The 19,235-nt window shown below is 29.4% G+C and overlaps 1 protein-coding gene across 3 annotated transcripts in view; it reads right to left on the bottom strand.

Moving 5' to 3' along the window:
- Positions 1-19,235, bottom strand: part of LOC111628135 (G protein-coupled receptor kinase 1-like) — a 213,944-nt gene that overhangs the window by 118,224 nt on the left and 76,485 nt on the right. For all 3 annotated transcript variants that reach the window (XM_023371861.1, XM_023371863.1, XM_023371862.1), the window contains one exon: positions 11,227-11,278. In XM_023371861.1, the coding sequence (XP_023227629.1) occupies positions 11,227-11,278 (52 nt within the window). The remainder of the gene's footprint in view (positions 1-11,226; positions 11,279-19,235) is intronic.

Raw genomic sequence — 19,235 nt, 5'->3', positions numbered from 1 at the left:
ATTTATAAGTTAAAGTGAATTAATAAAATACTAACTAGGTAAAAGTAAAATTAGTTCTATGCAGAACTAAAAACTACACAAGTGGAGTCCTGTGTAGTTTTTGGTTCCTTTGAATGAGACTCTTCCTCTCTCTCTGCGTGCATGCGTGTGTGTGAATAAATGTTTTTTAATATAACACTATATTTAAATGATAAAAATGCTAAATGTAGGTTTGAAGTGTAACACACCTAAACAGTATCTCTTTATTCTATTACAATACAAACACACAGTAAATGATTATAATACACAAAACGTTATATAAGCTTGTGCATGGGCCTCAAAAACTATGCCATTACAGTAGACCCCTATAAAACGGGTTCCTATAATTACAATTCATATAAAACTGCAAAAAAATTGTGACAGTATCCGTAAAAAACGGTAAAAAAAACTCCTATAATTACGTAAAACGTCATCAGGCAGCCGAACTATTTTCCGCCGTCAAGTGCCACGCTACGGAGAGATTACTATCGTCTGTACAGTATTATATATAAATTAGGTACTGTACATATAATTATATATTAATTATATATAAATTAGGTACTGTATATATAATTATATATTAACTTAATTTATTGTAACTTTATTATAATTATATATATGCTTTCTGCCGCCTGGCAACACGCTACGGAGATTTTAGGCTAGTAAGTTCAGTTTATTATCATCTGTACAGTATGTAAATTAGGTACCGTAAGTCTAATACAGCACTAATTTTATACATTTCTTNTATTCAACGGCGATTAAAATTATTTATATTAATGATGTCTCCAAAGTTCAGCGAATTTTTCGCAGAAAAATAAGTTATTAGAAATCGGCCACAGTTTGCTGAGCTGTTCCGCGACGAAAACAAGCTTGAGCAATGGCGATGTCAAATGGTGCACACTTGGTAAGTAATCCTACAATTTTTTGTTTATAGCGTAGTTTATACGGATTATTCCCAAAAAAAATATATGTATTTTAGAAATGTTGAGTCAGATTAGTATAGAATCGATTAATTTTATGGAAGAAAACCTTTCAATCAGCTGTAGTCCGTAAACTTCTCACGTGTCAGGCTGTGATTGGAAGGACTCGTAAGAAATCGGATTCCTAAAGAATGGAACGTATCTATGATCTTATGGGGGGGGGTCGACTGTATTACTATTATTTTCTTATGTTCAACTTAAACATAACTTCTAGAATGGAATTCTGTTGTAAGTTGAAAACTACTGTATAAATGTTTTAAACTGTTCCTCACTATTGATTACTTTTTTAAGTTTTTCATTACAAAATTACAGCGTGTTTCAGAAAATAGTCCATTTAGTTTTGTATTTAGTATTAATAATAAAATAATGCACAAATTACTCTTTTAAATTAAACTGTTTGAAAATATGTTTAACTTTATTTGGCATCAAACTTCTGCCATTTTAAAATCTAACTCTTTTTTATATACTGCAAAACCAATTTTTTTATAATAATAATTTAAATATATATAAAATTACTTATGGGTTCTTTATTGTCTATTACTAGTACACTAATACAGACAAAGTATCCATAAAAGAGTTCTTAACATAATGTTTTTAAAAATATGCCTGTATAAAAGGATAAAATCTCATAAATAATTGAAGGTTTTCTAAAAAAATTGTTAAAAAATGGCTTCACTCACTTAGATTGCTTGGTTATTTTTTCCTTACTTTCCATAATATTTTTCCTTTTCACTTCCTCTAACTTTCTACATGTTACTCCCTATATAAATGATGTTATTCCATGATTGGTAAATTTCATTTCCTAAATCATTATTAGTTCTATAACCTTGTTTTTTTTATATATAAATATGTTCAAATAATTGTCTTTTAAATCCATTTCATTCTTTTTTGTTATTTTTATTGTATTTAAATTAATCTCACATCCACCTTTATTTCAATGCTCGGCAACTGCTGAACTTCCATAATTTCCTTTATACATATTTTAAGTTTTCTTTTTCTCTCACCTAGGAACATTTTTTCTTGCACACAATTACATTGAAAAAAATACATCACTCCTTTTTCTTCTACTTTTTCAATTTTTTTTATTATTTCTATAATATAAATACTTTTTAAAATAAATCTTTTTTTTTCAGGTATTAAATTTATGTTGTTATGTAATAGTTTCTTTACTCTTTCAAACAATTTAAGAATATTATTTAATTTCACACATTTTTTATCAGTGTCAAATTGTTTATTTGTACTTTCGTTGTTCATTAACTTCTGTATCCATTTATCTAATAACTTTTTAGGATTTTTGTTAAAAATATTTTTATTATTTCTTGTATTTCTGTTTCTGGTTTTCTATTTTACTAGTTCTACCCTTAATTTTATCTGTACATTTTAAATGTATTAAACTTCATATTTATTGATACATTTGATTTACAGTTGTGTACTTTTAACATTTGCATAGGTTTAACATATTTTTTTATACTCTATCTTCTTTTCTTTATATCACAATGTCTAAATAATTTATACTATTCTGTTTTTCTGTTTCTACTTCAAACTGTACATTTTTTTTAAATTTGATTTGCTTTTTTCAATATTGATTTTGCATTTGTCTCTATTTCTTCAAAAATGATTATACAGTCATCTACATACTTATAATAAAGTTGAATTCCTTTTATGTTTCTTATTTTTTCATCTATTGGTATCATTTTTCATCTATTTCTGTCAATCTCACACCAATACATGTTTCCATGAGTATTCCTTCTATTTCGGAGTAATATTCTTCGTCAAACTGAAAATAATTGTTTTCTATTACTACCATACATAAATTAGTTATCCATTGCAGAGCATTTGTTATTATTAAAAGATTTTTTATATCTTCTCTACTTATATTTGGATACATATTTTTAATACCATACATAAATTAGTTATCCATTGCAGAGCATTTGTTGTTATTAAAAAATTTTTTATATCTTCTCTAGTTGTATTTGAATACATATTTTTTATATCTGAAGATATTAATTTCATATTACTATTAATCTCTATATTTTCATTTTTTAATATGTTTAACAATTCATCAACATTTTTCAAACTTCATCTTGATACATCTAATAAATTTAACTTATTTTTCAAAAATTTCTCTAAATTGTAGTATATATAATATAACATCTATTAAAGGTCTATACTTAACTGGTTCTGTGTGTGGTTTTAACTGAATATTGAATTTAGGTATTCTATTATCTTTTGTTTTAATTTCTTAATGTCTTCATCTGTTATTATTTGCTAATTTTTAATTCTTTCTAATTCTTTATTTAATAATTTTGATAAATCTTTAGTTGGCTCCTTTTTTAATTGCTTGTATCTTCCTTCTTTTAATAATTCTTTGGTTTAAAAAAAAAATATTTTGTTTTGACTTTTTAACTAAGATCATTTCTAATTGCCAATTAGAAACACCATTGTAATAGGTCTTATTAATAAATAAGGTCAAAGTGAACAAGAATACAAACAGAAATTGTATGTATCTTCTTTTAGTGTTTACGAAAAACCTACTCAATTGTTTTTGCATCATTCAAATAATACAAAAAATTCAATATAGTGTAATTGGAGACTTTGTTTGATAAAATGAGAGTTTAATCTTGGTTACAAAGTCAAATTTATATTTGTGTGTGTGTGTGTGTGTGTGTGTGTGTGTGTGTGTGTGTGACTAAGCTACAAAAAAAGCCCAAAAATAATCATAATCAAATCATTCAATTCAAAAACTGATGTCATTATTAAAATTTTTACAAGACTACAGTAATTTGATCTAAAAAAAATAGGATACTATGTCCTAATAGATAACAATTGGCCTAAATATAGCACAAAATAATTCATTGTTTAATTAATTTAATTAATGAATTGATTATAACAAATATATTTATTACATATCTCAAATCAGACACAACATACTTGGTTTACTTCGAAAAAAAACTATAATAAAAAAACTTTTCAAAATTTAAAAGCACTTTAATTTTTTTAAATCCATGGGAGGTCACATGTCAGTTAAATTGATCACAATTTTTATTTTGAATTTTCCACTGTTTTATATGTTTTATATATATGTTTATATGTTTTATATATAATCAAGGAAGTTTTGCTATGCAAAACTTCCTTGACAAAATAACTAGGTGTTATAGAGAATTCACTTACACACAAACATAATGGCCATTACATTAAAAAAAATATTAAAATCTTTCTTTATTAAATCTTAAAAAAAAATTTCATAAAGAAAGATTTTAATTTTTTTTCCCTACATTCTGAGTTAGCACTCTATTAATAGTCTTTTAAAAGATTTCCTTGGTGTCTTCCTTTAGTAATAAACACCTTAATATTGTTTTAATTTCTTGAAAAGGATAAAGCAACAAAGTTGATCAATTTTATTCTTACACTTTCCTCTAGGCAATTTTTTTTTAAATAGCAAATGTTTTTAATTCCACTTTGATAAACCAAAGATGAATTGCACATATGTTAAACAAGAGATAACACTTTCTAAATAACAGGCTCATTGGATCATTACTTCTGATTCAATAATAGAACATCACATAGTCACTATGAAAAGATTTTTTTTTTTAATTTTTTATAGAAGTCACACAACAAAGATATCTTTTTTTAAAGTTTAAATTTAATGAAGTAAGTTTAAAATACACCATTTGCCAATATATTTAAAAAAGCAACTTAGGAAATATTCTCTCATCACACACAAACTAAATGAAGTTACTAACATCAATGCAACGTAAGTGCAATCTGAAATTGGTAAAATGTTTATTCTATAGATAATATTTCCAGAAAATAAGTAGCCTATACTTTCCACCAGAACATAAAACAAATATAACCAAAATTTCATCTAAATTAAACAAAAATTGCAGACGTTATAAGTAATTCACACATGCATGCACAATAACTTTTATATTAGTAATAAAATAATAAATATTATATTATAATTCTCTCTCTTATAATGACAAACAGATTATATAGTCCAAATATATTCATGCAACATAGTAAGTGGATTATCACATCTAACATTGCAAAACAAATGTTTATTGCGATAACTGTCTCTCTGAAAAATAATGTTGTTTATAAGAAATTTGTTCCTTAATAAGACGTATTATCTTTTGTATTCTACTATATATTTTTGTATTTGAATGTCTTATAAATATATGAATTGTTTTAGAATGTTCCCTGTAAATTAGGCCACTGATAGATATGCCACAAGTAGACTAATTTCAATTTATTCAGCAGTGATAAGAATGTTCAGTACAAAAAATTAGAATTATATATAAATAAAATTTTATGAAACTACAAGATTGTTTTGACATTTATTACTTCAAAAAGTTCATATCCCTGATTCATGAAAATTCAGGTTATGTTCTGAAGTACTAAAATTTAGAATTCTGTACAAATATTCATGGCACTTGACATCAAAAAGATTACACACAATAAATAACTCAGTTTATTGATATTAACAAATTTTATAAAATAAAATTAAAGCATTTAAAATTTTACATTAGTATCTTTGACACATTTTACATATGTCATCTCAGGAAAACTTGAAAATCGAATGGATTGTTAATGTTTTATTTTATTAAATTTGATAACATTGATGACAGAGTTACTACTGTTTATTTATACAAATACTTGACTAAGTAGAATAATTTATCTTTTTTTAAAACTTCTACATTCTTACTTTAGGCATTAAAATAAACTAATTTTGATGTATTGTTATAATAAAGTAAGCTGTTCCACTTCAATTGAGCATATTCACTCATCTTGAATGTTAGCTATGCAATACTTGAAAAACTGAATTTAGTTATATCAATAAAATAAATTTATATGAACTAATATTTTATATAAATATAAAATAAACTTAAATGATGGTCTAACTATTAGTGGGATCTGGCAATCACTTCTTCATGACAGGTAGAGTCCATTAGAGATCCCATCCAAACACCCTCTTCCCCCCGTGGTTATAACACACTGTGCTGTATTTTTGTCAATTTATGTTGATCTCACACAGTGTAATTTGTACTAAAACCAACTATTGCTGTATGCCATTAAGCTATATAACAGCTATAATCAGGTATGTATTGAGTTTTCACGTAAGTTGTTTGTGTAACTTGTACAATTTTATAATGGTTTTAAGAGCTTTTACTTTCAACTTTTTTGAAGAAAATATTTTAAACCTAATTTTTTACTTCTATTTATTAGTTTTATTCATGAATTCATTTCTTTAATTTTTTAAAAAATTTGTTTTTTTAATAACAATTCATAATTCCTTTTTTAAAGCAGGTTTTATAATATATCAAGTCAATTGTCCACTTTTTTCATTTCAATTTATATTTAATAATTAGCTAATGTAAGTAAAAAAAATTTTTTTGAAAATTTTGAAAAAAAAATGTACAATGTAATTTATAATTATTATTTCTTTTGCTAAGATCTGTACAAAAAAATAAGAACTGAAGAGGAGTCATTAATTAAGACCTGAAATGCATTTCCATTAATAATGCCTATATCAATAAGAGTTCCTTGTGTGTTAAGTTACTGAAAAAAAAGGCCAAAAAAACTGTTTTTTTCAAAAATCCACAGAAACCAGTAACAAAATGAGCAATTAAATGGAATTTAGTTACATATAAATATCAAAACAATAACAGTAATTATCAGCAAATAATATACTTTACTAAACACCAACCACAGCATTAGCAATATTTGAAACCAAAAATGATGTACAGGTACTGATACCTTTCAACAAAGCAAGTCTAATACACCCAATTAGGAAGTGAACCAATCTGAAACATCTGCAAAAACTCAAAATTTACAAAGTTACTTTTTAGAACACTGCAATAAATTACAAAAATGCCAAGATATACACTAAAGCAGAGGTCCCAATCTTTTTATCACCGCGGACTGGTCAACGTTTGATATTTTACCGTGGCCCAATGAGGGGGACGTTGATTGTATTTTAGATTGATTTAATTTAATTGTATTTAAACATGCCTTCAAAATAAAATATAGTTACATCAAAAAATGAATATAATGTGATTTAACATTTTAACTCACTAGAACGGTAAATCAATGAGAACCCTGAGCTTGTTTCTTTGCAACAAGACGGTTCCATCTGGGGGTAATATGAGACAATGACACCCTAAGTGTGTTTCTTATGTCCAGTTTATTCCGTTGTTCCATCGTCCATTAAAAGTCGCACAAACCGAGAGAAACACACCATAGTAAATAAAATGGAAATACCAGTAATTTAATGTTCCTTGGGTGGCCTGGAACCTTTGGTCCACTAACCAATACTGGTCCGCAGCCTTAGGGTTGGGGACCACTGAAAAATCCGTCTTCGAACTACACCTATAATTTAAGTCTTATCTTTTGCATCATTGTCGACATCTGTGCTCTCCACCAATGAAATAATTATTCCATTTTGTTTAAAGTGACATTCAAATTTCCATATATATGTTTGACTGCTATTTTAACCTGATGATGATTTAAAAATCATCAAAGATGTTTGTTTTTGTTATTATTTAGTAAAGTATATTATTTGCTAAATACTACTGGAATCATTTCATTATTCATCTTGAATGTTACTTGTTTACTCTAATCCTGAACCATTTGAAGTTATTCTGTGTGAGAATTTTAGTCTAATGTATTTTGAATCTTCATTAACTGAAAGTTACTCCAACATTCACCATTAAAAGACATTTTTTGCACAATACTTATTATTTTTGTAATTTCATACATGTTATTTCTCTACATAAATTAATTTCTCAATCTTATATTTCACTAAATCTCAATATTTTCATATTCTATATTTGCAAATTCAATTCCAACAAACCATCAATTCAAATAATTTAACTAAATGTTATGCACATTTTTCAGAAAATAATAGAATTATATAAGTTCTCTGTTAGTAAGCTATAAATTAGACTTCTATTTCTACTTATGTAAGTTCTTTAGCTAGATCTTATCTCTTAGATAAAAAAAATTTTTATTCTACTAAAAACAATAATCATATAGTTACTTTCAATTGTTAATAAATTTATTTCTCTCCCCTATAAAACAGTTAATTTAAATAGAGAGAGAGAGAGACAATCTGCTTTTAATAGACAAACTAATATCACAATTTAAAAATGTTATTGTTATTTCAGTACTCAGAGTAGACTATGAAAAGCTCTAAAATATTTGAAGTATCAATCATATTCATTATACTCCAAATACATTAAACATTATTTTCTAAATAAACATTCAAATGAAATACACAGTTGATTATTTTAATCTTTGTTTGCAATATTTATTTATTTTTATATTGTATACATTGATTTTTTTATTCACTCAACATTTTCTAGTTTCATATTCTTTATCTTCTTTACAGAATTAAAAATATTTACGAACTCGATATTTTTATGTCTGACATGACTTTTCATCATATTTGACAAAATATTCAATGTTGTTTTAATGTACAGCATCTAAAAATTTTCACAGGTTATCTATACTACTATTATAAAGAGGTAATGTTTGTAAGTAAGTAAGTAAGTTTGGATGTAGCGGGTAATCTCCGAAACTACTCATGCGATTTCAAAAATTCTTTCACCAATATTTAGAATGGAACTTCAGGGTGGACATAGGCTATATATTATTCTGTTAAACATTCATATAAATTAAAAGATACAATCTAGGTTAAAGCTTTTATGTCCAACAGATGGCACTACAAGTATGACGCCCTAAGTTTGCTTTTCTGTGAGGCATTACGTTTTTCTGCGAAAATGATCATCTAAAGCAGATCATCATCTATCTATCTATATAAATAAAAATGTAATGTTCGTTTGTTCCTACAGATTCCTTTGAAATTTTCACACAATGCTGCATTCAAATACGCACGTGTTTTTATATAATATATGTGTTGAAATTCCCCCCACTGAAGGGAGATGGTTAGGATTAAAGCTTACCATGAAGAATTTGGCTTCTATTATACTAGTTTAGATGCAGTTTTTTGCATTTTTGATTGTGTTTTAATAGGGTACATCAACAGAATGTACACTAAGAAGGGATTTTTCTATATTCCAGCCCGCGGGGGAGAGGGACAGGATTAAGGCTTACCGTGAAGAACTTGGCTTCTATTATACTATTTTAGGTGTGTTTTTTTGCTTTTTTTATTGCGTTTTAATAGGGTACGTCAAGAGAATGTACACTAAGAAGAACTTTTTTGAAAAATTCCCCCACGGGGGAAGTGTTATACATTTATAACAGATACATTTTGAGCCACAACAACACGTGGCGGGGTCTGCTAGTACTTTATAAATAGAACTTTTCATTTATATTTTGATAATAAATTTTTAGTCATCACCTAGTTTTATCAATACAAATGCTACTTATAAAAAGCTGAGATAAGCATTCAAATAATATAAATAATTATGCAAAAACTATCTTTAAATTTAAATTTTATGAACTTATTAGAAAACTTTGCAACAATAACTTTGTAAAATAGTAAATATAGTAGAAATAAAAATGCAAGCAAAATATTGCTATTTCTTCTTATTTTTTTTACTATTTTTAACACTGATATTATTTGATATCAAAACAGAATATTTAGTTTTGTGTTTGTTTCCACTAGAACAGAAATGAAAGAATAGATTAGTTTTTTAGTCACATTTTGATTAAGATTAAAATATCAATATTTAAGAATTAAATCTTTATACAAGGAACCACAGTCTAAAGCAAATAAAATTAAATAAAAAAATTTATTTTTAATGTGATTCTGAATACAAACAAAACTTTTAAAAATTGAATAAACTGAAAGTAGTAATTATTACAGGTTTTCATATCATATTAAATGTAATCATTTATTAATAAATACATAACAAATGTAATGGGCAGAACAATAATAAACTATAAACATTCACAAATTACAAGAAACAATAAACATTTTCATGATTGTTTATCTTCATCGGAAACTTAATCTCTATTATCAGATTAATGGGAAGTGTAATTTCAATGTTTATTAAATGGCCAATTACTATAATGTTCAGATATGTCAATTTAAGAATGTGATAAAACACAAACGTGATTCCAAATGTTAATATGATAATGGAGATTAAGCTTAAAAATATTAATTGAAGTATCACCATTAATTGTGTAATCCACTCAAACATAGTAATTTTATGTTTTCTTCTTCTCAATATTCAGTTTATATTTGCATTTTTTTTTTTTAATTTTTCTCTGTGTTTTTTAATTTCAGTGTGAAATTATAATCAATAATTTTTACAAGTTTTCAGTAAATATATTATTATTAAATTATTTTCTATGCTGAGTTATTGTAGGTTGGAAGTACAATGTGTAATAAAATGAATACAAATTTCTATTTATATACAGATAACATGTTCATTTTGTTAGCACATAATGTTGAATTTATAATTTAGATTTTATAAAAAATTTTTTAATAATATTTATCTCAATTTAAATTAGTCATTTTCCATCAACAATTTCTGCTTTGTAGATTATTTTCATTTAATTTTTGTATCTCGTGTTGAAATGTTAGGCTTTCTTTTTTTTCTTCCTTATTAGCATAAACTTAGAACATTCAAAAAGACGATATGATAGGAATTATATTCCAACACAATCTGGATTTTTATGAGGGATTACTATTTTTTGATGCTTTAAGCCCTGAAAATAAAGTTTTTATCTCCCATGTATTATAGACATTTTAAACATCCAATTTCCAAATAAAAATTATTATATAAATTTTTCAATTCACAACTTTTAACTTTGAGTCATAATTGTGGTTATATTTATATAACAACCAAAATTATAAATACCAGAGCCAAAAGATTGCCACTAAATATCAGGCTATTTTTCTGCTACTATTAATAATTAAGTTATAAGTAAAACCAAATTACTAATAATTTAATTATTAATAGTGTAAAAAAAATAACCCGATACTTTAATAATCAGAATAATTGCCACAATGTCTGGGATTAAGATGTTTATATATTATAAATACCAATTCTGAATGATAAATGCATGTTGTGATTCAATTTTTTATATTAATTCTTCAAAGTCATCAAAAATAAACAATTTTCACATAACTTTTTAATTATGAATGCTAATGCAATTCAACAATCATTTCCTATATAACTATATTTATAGTTCTAAATCAATTTCTGAGGAAAATGTCTTAAATTACTCATAACTTTTAAATTTATGAAAAACTTACTTGAATATTTAACTCTAAATTTTTCCATTGGCAAAACCTCGTATATTTCTCACTAAAGAAAAATTTAAAAAAAATTTAATTTATAAGAAAATTTTTAGTTTTTTTCTAGCAATTACAATTTACATAATTAAGATTAATTAACATTAAAAATGATGCATTAAATAATAGAAATTTGTAGAACTGATTGAGAAGAAAGCTCAAATTTTCTCTTAAAATTATAGTGAACCTAAATTAATGAAGCAATTCAAACCTGAATGAACAAAAATTATTTATTTTATTGAAAATTTCCAGCTGTTTATGCAGCCATCTTCAGGATCCTATAGAAATAAAATGGAATATGGTACAGAATACATGCATCATAAATAAAATTTAGAACAAGAATTGCATTTAAATAAGAATGCTGTATGGGAACCACAAACAAATAAAGTAAAAATAAAAATGAAAATAAATAAAGTAACAAATATAAATATAATGTAAGTACTAAGTGCAATTTTGATTCAGTATAACACTCATAAAATGTATTTCCAAACCAATCAAAGACACTGTGCCAATTGCAAAATTTACACATAGTGTAGGAAATAGTCAACCTTTCACAATTATTTCCTCTCCCAACACCATTTCAAGTTAAACAAAACTTGGCATTTAAACAAAGAAACGAGTCTTCACGTCATCGTTAATTACTACAGTAATTAGAGCAGTTAATTCACAATTTTCAGTATTATATGGATAAGAAAGGGGTGCTAAAATTCTTTCTTTTCTGTGTAAATCTTACAAGTAACTTTGAGAATTTCAATAGAGCACTTCAATATCTAAAGGTTTTCAATGACAATAAGTTAATTTGTTTATTTTATTGTTACAAATGCATAAATGAATAAAGTCATTCTCATTGAAAACCTTTGGATGTTAGAAATGTGTTGAAATTCTCAAACTTACTTGTAAGGTTTACAGAGAAAATAAAGTCACAATTTTCACTTTGTCCATAAAATGTCATGACAGTATCTATCCTAACCTTTCCCATCCACATCAGTTTTTAACTGACCAAAATTCTTTCTCTTCTCACCTCTCACCACCTGTATCATTCCATCCTTCCTGCATTCCTCTTCTATATCCCTGTTGTCTATCAAAATCTCATATTTTCCAAATTCAATTCATTTCATATTCTCTCTATTTTTATTTTTATTATTTTAAACAATCTATTAAACTTTCAAATTAAATCTTAGGAAATTAGACTAATGATAATAGACAAGCAACATTCATTACACATAGATTATGCAAACTCTGTTTAAACTTGTTAATTTTTAAAGTATTTTTTTTTTTTTAGTTGTTTGAAAAGCACTGTATTTTCAAAATAGGCTATGTTCCCAGATACAATTGACATGGTGGCTAATGTAGTTGTATATTTTACTTTTCACACATCATACTGGTGTCAATTGAGGTGTATGGGAAGGTTGAAATACATATAACCTCCATACACTTCTAAGATAATTCTCTTAGCATAAAATAAACAGTATCTCAAATACTTGAGACAGCGTTTCCATCAATGTGATCCTTGTTATATAGAAAACTATAAACTATGTGATTATGCCTGTATGGTAATTTTGTGTTCCCATATTTAGTGGCTTTTCCGTACATGGCTTCTGAAATCTGTTGTATGTTCCCATAGCAACCTTACTCCCCAATGATATATATCTGATAAAGAACTTATTATAGTTGTAAGAGTATATAAAAATAAAAACAGTACAATAAAAACATACACCAAAAAACTAGAAATAAATTCCAGTGTAAGTTTAATGCAAATAAACTGTGGACAAACGTTTAATCTTTGTGAGAAAACTACATCAGGTCCAAAATTCTAATTTAATTTAAAATACAAGAAAAAGAACTGTTACATAATATGAAATTTTGGAAAAAAAAAATGCAAAGTGTTAATACAAATAAAAATGAACATAAATAAAAATAAACAGCCTAAATACTAAATACAAAATAGCCTCGCTACCCTTATATATTTTAAAGGAATAAGAATTCTTAATTTAACATTTTGAAGTGCAAGCATCTTGCACATATTTGTCAAATAACGACTTCATGGTATATGATAAGTATTTATTAAGCTTGAAATTAACAGAATACAGTGGTATCTCATACTTTAAATTTGTTAAAATCTTCAGAGTTCAAATTCTAAATTCAACAAAAATTTACTTCAGATTGAACTATTCATGAAGTAAAAAATGTACTCAATGTGTAAATGTATTATGTTCTGCATCAAAGTCATATGTATCTCTGTCATGCTTGTATATTTTTAGTACTTTTTTCACTTTATTTTTGGTGTTTGGTTATTCACTCAATTGCTTATTTAATATATTTGGGGATATATTAACTTTCTCAATGCTTTTCACATTTTAGAACATCTTTTATTTTAAATTAAATTTCTGTATTCCATCCACGCGCACCACTTATTTTCATAAGTTTGTTCGAAAGATAATCTTTTAAACTTAAGTGGAATTAGGATGTGAGAATTAATTTCTTTTCCATTATTACTAATGGAAAAAATTGATTCAAAGTTTGAATAATTCAGAATTCAAACAGTCTCCTAGAATGAATTTTAAATTTGAAGTATGAGACACCACTATAACACTTTTGTTCCAATTTCAATATTTCACTGGCTTCCAGTGCCCTGATAAGTTCATGTTGCTGCACTCTTTTGATGAGAATAGCTGTACCAAGGCAGGCTTGCATGTCATTTTCAGATGCATATATTATCAAAATAGTGGCTTGTTAATTTTATCAGTATCATTTTTGTGTTTGGTCAGTCTCTTTTTCACGGATTGTTTAGTGGAACCTATATACTCTAGGTCAGAGGTTCCCAATTTATTTTTATCATGAAATAATTTTCATCTTAATAAAAAATGTTAGAACCCTGACAATAACACATGTTGGAACCATGCAGATATCAACAAATTAAAGCATACTAGATAGCCACTTTACACCAAAACTGAAACCAGAAGTGAAAGTACAATTAAACATAATGAAAATTAATTAAAATTAAAATCAAATAAACTCAAAATTAAAACAATGTTTTTAAAAACCATTTAAAAGTTGTTTTGAAATTCTCAAATTGTAAATCAAATTTATTTTTAAATTTAGATAATTTGTGTGCAGTGGTGACAGAACATTTTGCTTTTGATATATGTACAGATTTAACAATTGTATTTTTATTTATATGTTAAATCCTTTTTAAGGTTATAATTTTTTAAATGATTTTATAGCTTCAGTTTATGTTTTACTAATTTTATGATTTCAATTACCTTGTCAAACATTATATCATGATTTTTGTTCATTCTGTTACCAATAAACCAGTCCCCATTGTTTATAAAGCTATAAATAACTATGAGAACTCTATTAGAGACTATATCAAAATACAAGAACTCGATCCAAGACTAGATCAATTACATCTAACACCCCAAATCTATATTGACACATTCATACATAACTAGACTCGATTGATTTTATCGTAAAAACCCTAGGATTATGTGGAACACAAGTTGAAAACTCCTGCGATAGGTCATGTTGGAATATCACTCGGAATATCACTTGATGAAATCTTGTATAATACTGATACCCTAAAAAATGTTAATGTTGATTTTTACATTACTGAAAATCTTCTAAACAGTAGTATTATATTCAGAATGATATCTTGCAAATAAATATTTGACTGTACTGGAGCTGGCAGTTGATTAAGTATAACATTTAAACAACTCTAGAGTTACTCTACGTATGGTAACTATAAATAAGCATATAAATTTAATAAATGAGCATAATTTAATATTCTCATGTAATTACTTGGTTCATATTAAATTATCCATAATTTTACCAGTTGACAATGACAAAAACATTAATTAAAAACCACGTGAGCCCAAGGGGGATGGGCCCAAAGATACTGTAAAAGTATCAATCCCGTTAGAACCTAGTGGATCCGATTTGGACTCTAGCGTTGATTCACGAAAAGTATTCAATGCCGTCTCTTCTGGTGAGGAAAGCAAGTAAAGGCCTGTGCCTTCAAATGCCTGAGCGAGGTGGAGACAAAGACAAACAAAGGCAGCCAAAGCCAAAGCAACAGAATCCGAGGGCAATAAGCCCAAGAAAAAAACCTGTGAAGGTCGCAATGGCCGTGGCGGAGGGGAAACCCTCCACCAAAAACAAAGGCGGGTCCAGAAAAAAGAAGGACCCTACCGCAGCAGTGGCCGGGAAAACAAGTCCAACCACCAAAGCTGAAACACCATTGTCAGCGCCTGTGAAGACACAGGAGAAGCTAGAGATGATCGAGCAATGGCAAGAGGTATTAGATGGCGTGCACGATTAGCTGACAAAGCTCCTCATGCACACTGACAACCGATGTCAGAAGGCCACTTGTGCCATAATCTACAATCTTTTCATTAAGGTTGCTGCCATACTCAATGCCCAGGAGGTCAAGATTGCCTCCCTCCAGGCAGAGAACAAGACCCTTCGTGAGGTTGTAGGTGGCAAACAATTGCCACCTAAAACACTTCCAGTGCAAAAGAAAGAAGACAAGGAAACCGTAGCCGGTGGTGCGTCCTACGCCACCATGACTGCCCGTCCGGCCCCAAAGCATGTCCAAGAAGGGCCACGGGATGTTGCCAAGCCACGCAGAGTTATTCCCACAAAGCACACGCTCTTGGTCTACCCTGCGAAAGAATCAATGACTAGTGACAGCACAAAGTCACTGCTTAAAATGCACGTTAACCCAGCCAAACTTGGCATTGGGATCAAGAACATGCGTAGAGTGCGCAACAATGGCATCCTGGTAGAGATTAAAAAGCACCAGGATGTCGCAAAACTGAAGAAGGAATTGATGGAGGGCTCCAACGAGCTCAGAGAGGCGGTCACATGCTGACTGCGCCAGAAGCACTGACTGAGGGTCGTACTTTTTGACGTTGGCCCAGACTTCACCCGTGAAGGTCTTGTGGAGACCATACAAGTCCAGAACAAACTTGGACTGCAGACTGGTGACCTGCAGACATGTTTCCTTATGAAGGGAAAAGGAGGGCTTACCAATTGGGTTTTGAAAGCCTCTCTGCTGGTCTTCCACACTCTCCTGCAGAAGGGGAGACTCCATGTGGGGTAGACCGACAACCGAGTGAGGGAACATTTAAACTGAACTCGGTGCTACAAGTGTTATGCCTTCAGGCATATTGCACAAGGCTGTAAGGCGGCAGTCCAAAAGTATAGCAGATGTGCTCATGATCACTCCTACAAGGAGTGTAAGGCACCTGAGCCTCAGTATGTCAACTGCACTGAGGTTAACAAAAAATTCAGCCTGCAGCCGGGTATGAGTCAATCTGCCATGAGTGCTAGCTGCCCATGCTATGCACGAAAACTCAATCGAGTTCGGGCCAGGACCGACTATGGTCGGTAAACACGGAAAGGCCACATAGTGTTCGATATCAATACCACTTACTTGTGGAGAGACAGGAATGCAAGCTGCAGGGTACTGCAGTTTAATGCTGAAAAGTGCCGAGCTGTGACTGCCCAACTCAGGGTGGAAGTAGTTGAGCGGGAGATAGATATCATCCTAGAGCTGTACTTAGTACAAGAAAAGGTTGATGGCCTATCACTTCAATGGAGCGTTTTTGCCCAAGAAGGTGACAACTGTCGAGCTGCAGTTATTCTCATGCAAAGGAATGTCAATGTGTTTGCTATCCACGTCTCACAGCTCATGGTGGCCGTAGAAATACGGTTGACCACCTGTACATGGCTCACGATCTCCAGTTATCGCCCACTGTCACTAAATCTGGAACGCTACCTGAATGAACTTGAAGGAGTTGTCCCATCCCACCAATGGGTTGTCTTGGCTGGTGACTTTAACGTCAAGCACTCTCAAAGGTGTTTTGAAGTGATGTCGGGAAGCAAACTCACACTAAGAGAATTTTGGAAAGATCATTTCAGTTTTCTCCATTGTGTGAGAATTATTCATAAGACATGAAAAGAAGTGTCATCCAAGGTAATAATCTCGGTCTGGAAGAAACTATGGCCAAAATGTGTGCCAAAAACAGACCTACGGGGTTTTGAATCACAACCTGTTATTGAAGAAATTGTGTGTCTGAGAAGGTCAATGGATTTAGTTATTGATTATGAGGATGATAGAGGAATTGGTTGTGAAGCATGCAAGGGAACTCACTTCAAAACTGTTGGAGCTTCATAAAGACCAAGAAACTAAAACGATGGTGGTGATTTTGTCTGGAGAAGAAGAGTCAAATAAAGGATCCATACCTAATGCTGATATTAATGAAATGCTGACTAATTGGGCTAAAGTGCAGAATATGGTTGAAAAGTGGCATCCGAATGTTGCTATAGTTAACCAAAATACAAATGCATTCAATGATAATGTAATTGTCTACTTCAGAAAAGTTTTAAAAAGCAGACAAAAACAGACAACATTAGACAAGTTCTTTATTAAATCGAGTGCTACTGAATCATCGGCAAAACAGACCCCATAATCATAACTGGAATTACCTAATGTTTTAATTGATGGTATGTCTTCTTCTAAACAATAATAACCTTACACTTCTTCCTGTTCTACCACTATACTGTATTTATTTAGTAATAAAAATTGTGTTGTTTGTAAAACTTTTAGTTTTACAAACAACACAATTTTTATTCTTGTACCTATTTTTTAAGATGGGAACAAATTAATTGAATATCAGTTATTTATTATGAGAAAAATTGTTTCTATATTCATCAGGTCCTTACGAACGGAATAATGAAGAATATAGAAGTTCCACTGTATTCATTAGGCAAGGAATTTTTCGAGGAGATTCGTTGATTCCTCTCTGGTTCTGCTTAGCCCTGAACCCATTATCTAACATGTTAAACAGCACACAACATAGTTACAATATCAGATATGAAAAAAACAACACAGTTTACATTGATACATCTCATGTACATGGACAACATAAAACTATGCATCCACACAGAAACAATTTTATCAACTCATACAAATTACATATTCATACACCAAGGACATACAAATGGAGTTTGGCTTAGACAAATGCAAAACATTTCACATAGAAAAAGGAATCCCCAAAAAAAAAAAAAATTTCGCATTTGGAAATGAAGATGTTATTGAATCCATGGAAGAGGGCGAGTTCTACAAGTATTTAGGATTCCAATAGGCCAAACTAACAGAACATACACAAATAAAGCAACAATTAATTAAAGAGTACCAAAGTAGGTTAAACTCTATTCTCAGAACACAGTTAAATGCAAAACACACAGTTAAAGCAATAAACACGTATGTCGTGCCAGTACTCATTTCTTCTTTTGGACTTATACATCGAACTCACACAGACCTTGAGCAACTCCAAAGGAAAACAAGAACGCTTACTAAGCATAAATATTATTGTCCTAAATCTGCCATAGATAGATTAACCCTACCATGTAAAGATGTCAAACATGGCCTGATTGACATAGGAAAACCTTCACTACAAACAAATACAGACACTGCGAGAGTTTTTCCACAAGAAACGAGAAACACCACAGTTACATAACACAGTAACTCTAGCAGACTCAAATAACACACCATTAAACTTACACTCACAACCTACGGACATAACACAACATATAAAAAGCATAGACACCATCAAGCAATCATGTACTCAAAAGGCACTCCATGGCAGACATCCTTATGACCTGGCCCAGGATTTTGTTGACAAAACTGTGTCAAACAGCTGGTTAGATCAAAGATGCCTCTTTGGGGAGACAGAAAGATTCATGATTGCCATACAGGATCAGGTCATAAATACTAAAAACTACAGAAAACACATACTCAAAGATATAACACTCACAAATGACACATGCAGAAAATGTCACATCATGCCAGAAACTATACAACACATCACTTCTGGTTGCAAGCTCTTGGCACAGACAGATTACTTACATAGACACAATCAAGCAGCAAATATAATACACCAAGAGCTTGCAAAGAAACACAAATT

The sequence above is a fragment of the Centruroides sculpturatus genome, unplaced genomic scaffold, assembly GCF_000671375.1.
Source record: "Centruroides sculpturatus isolate CEXI.00-Female unplaced genomic scaffold, Cexi_2.0 scaffold511, whole genome shotgun sequence".
NCBI lineage: Eukaryota > Metazoa > Arthropoda > Arachnida > Scorpiones > Buthidae > Centruroides > Centruroides sculpturatus.
Note: the sequence above shows the minus strand (reverse complement) of the source record. Positions and strands in the feature narration are given on the sequence as shown.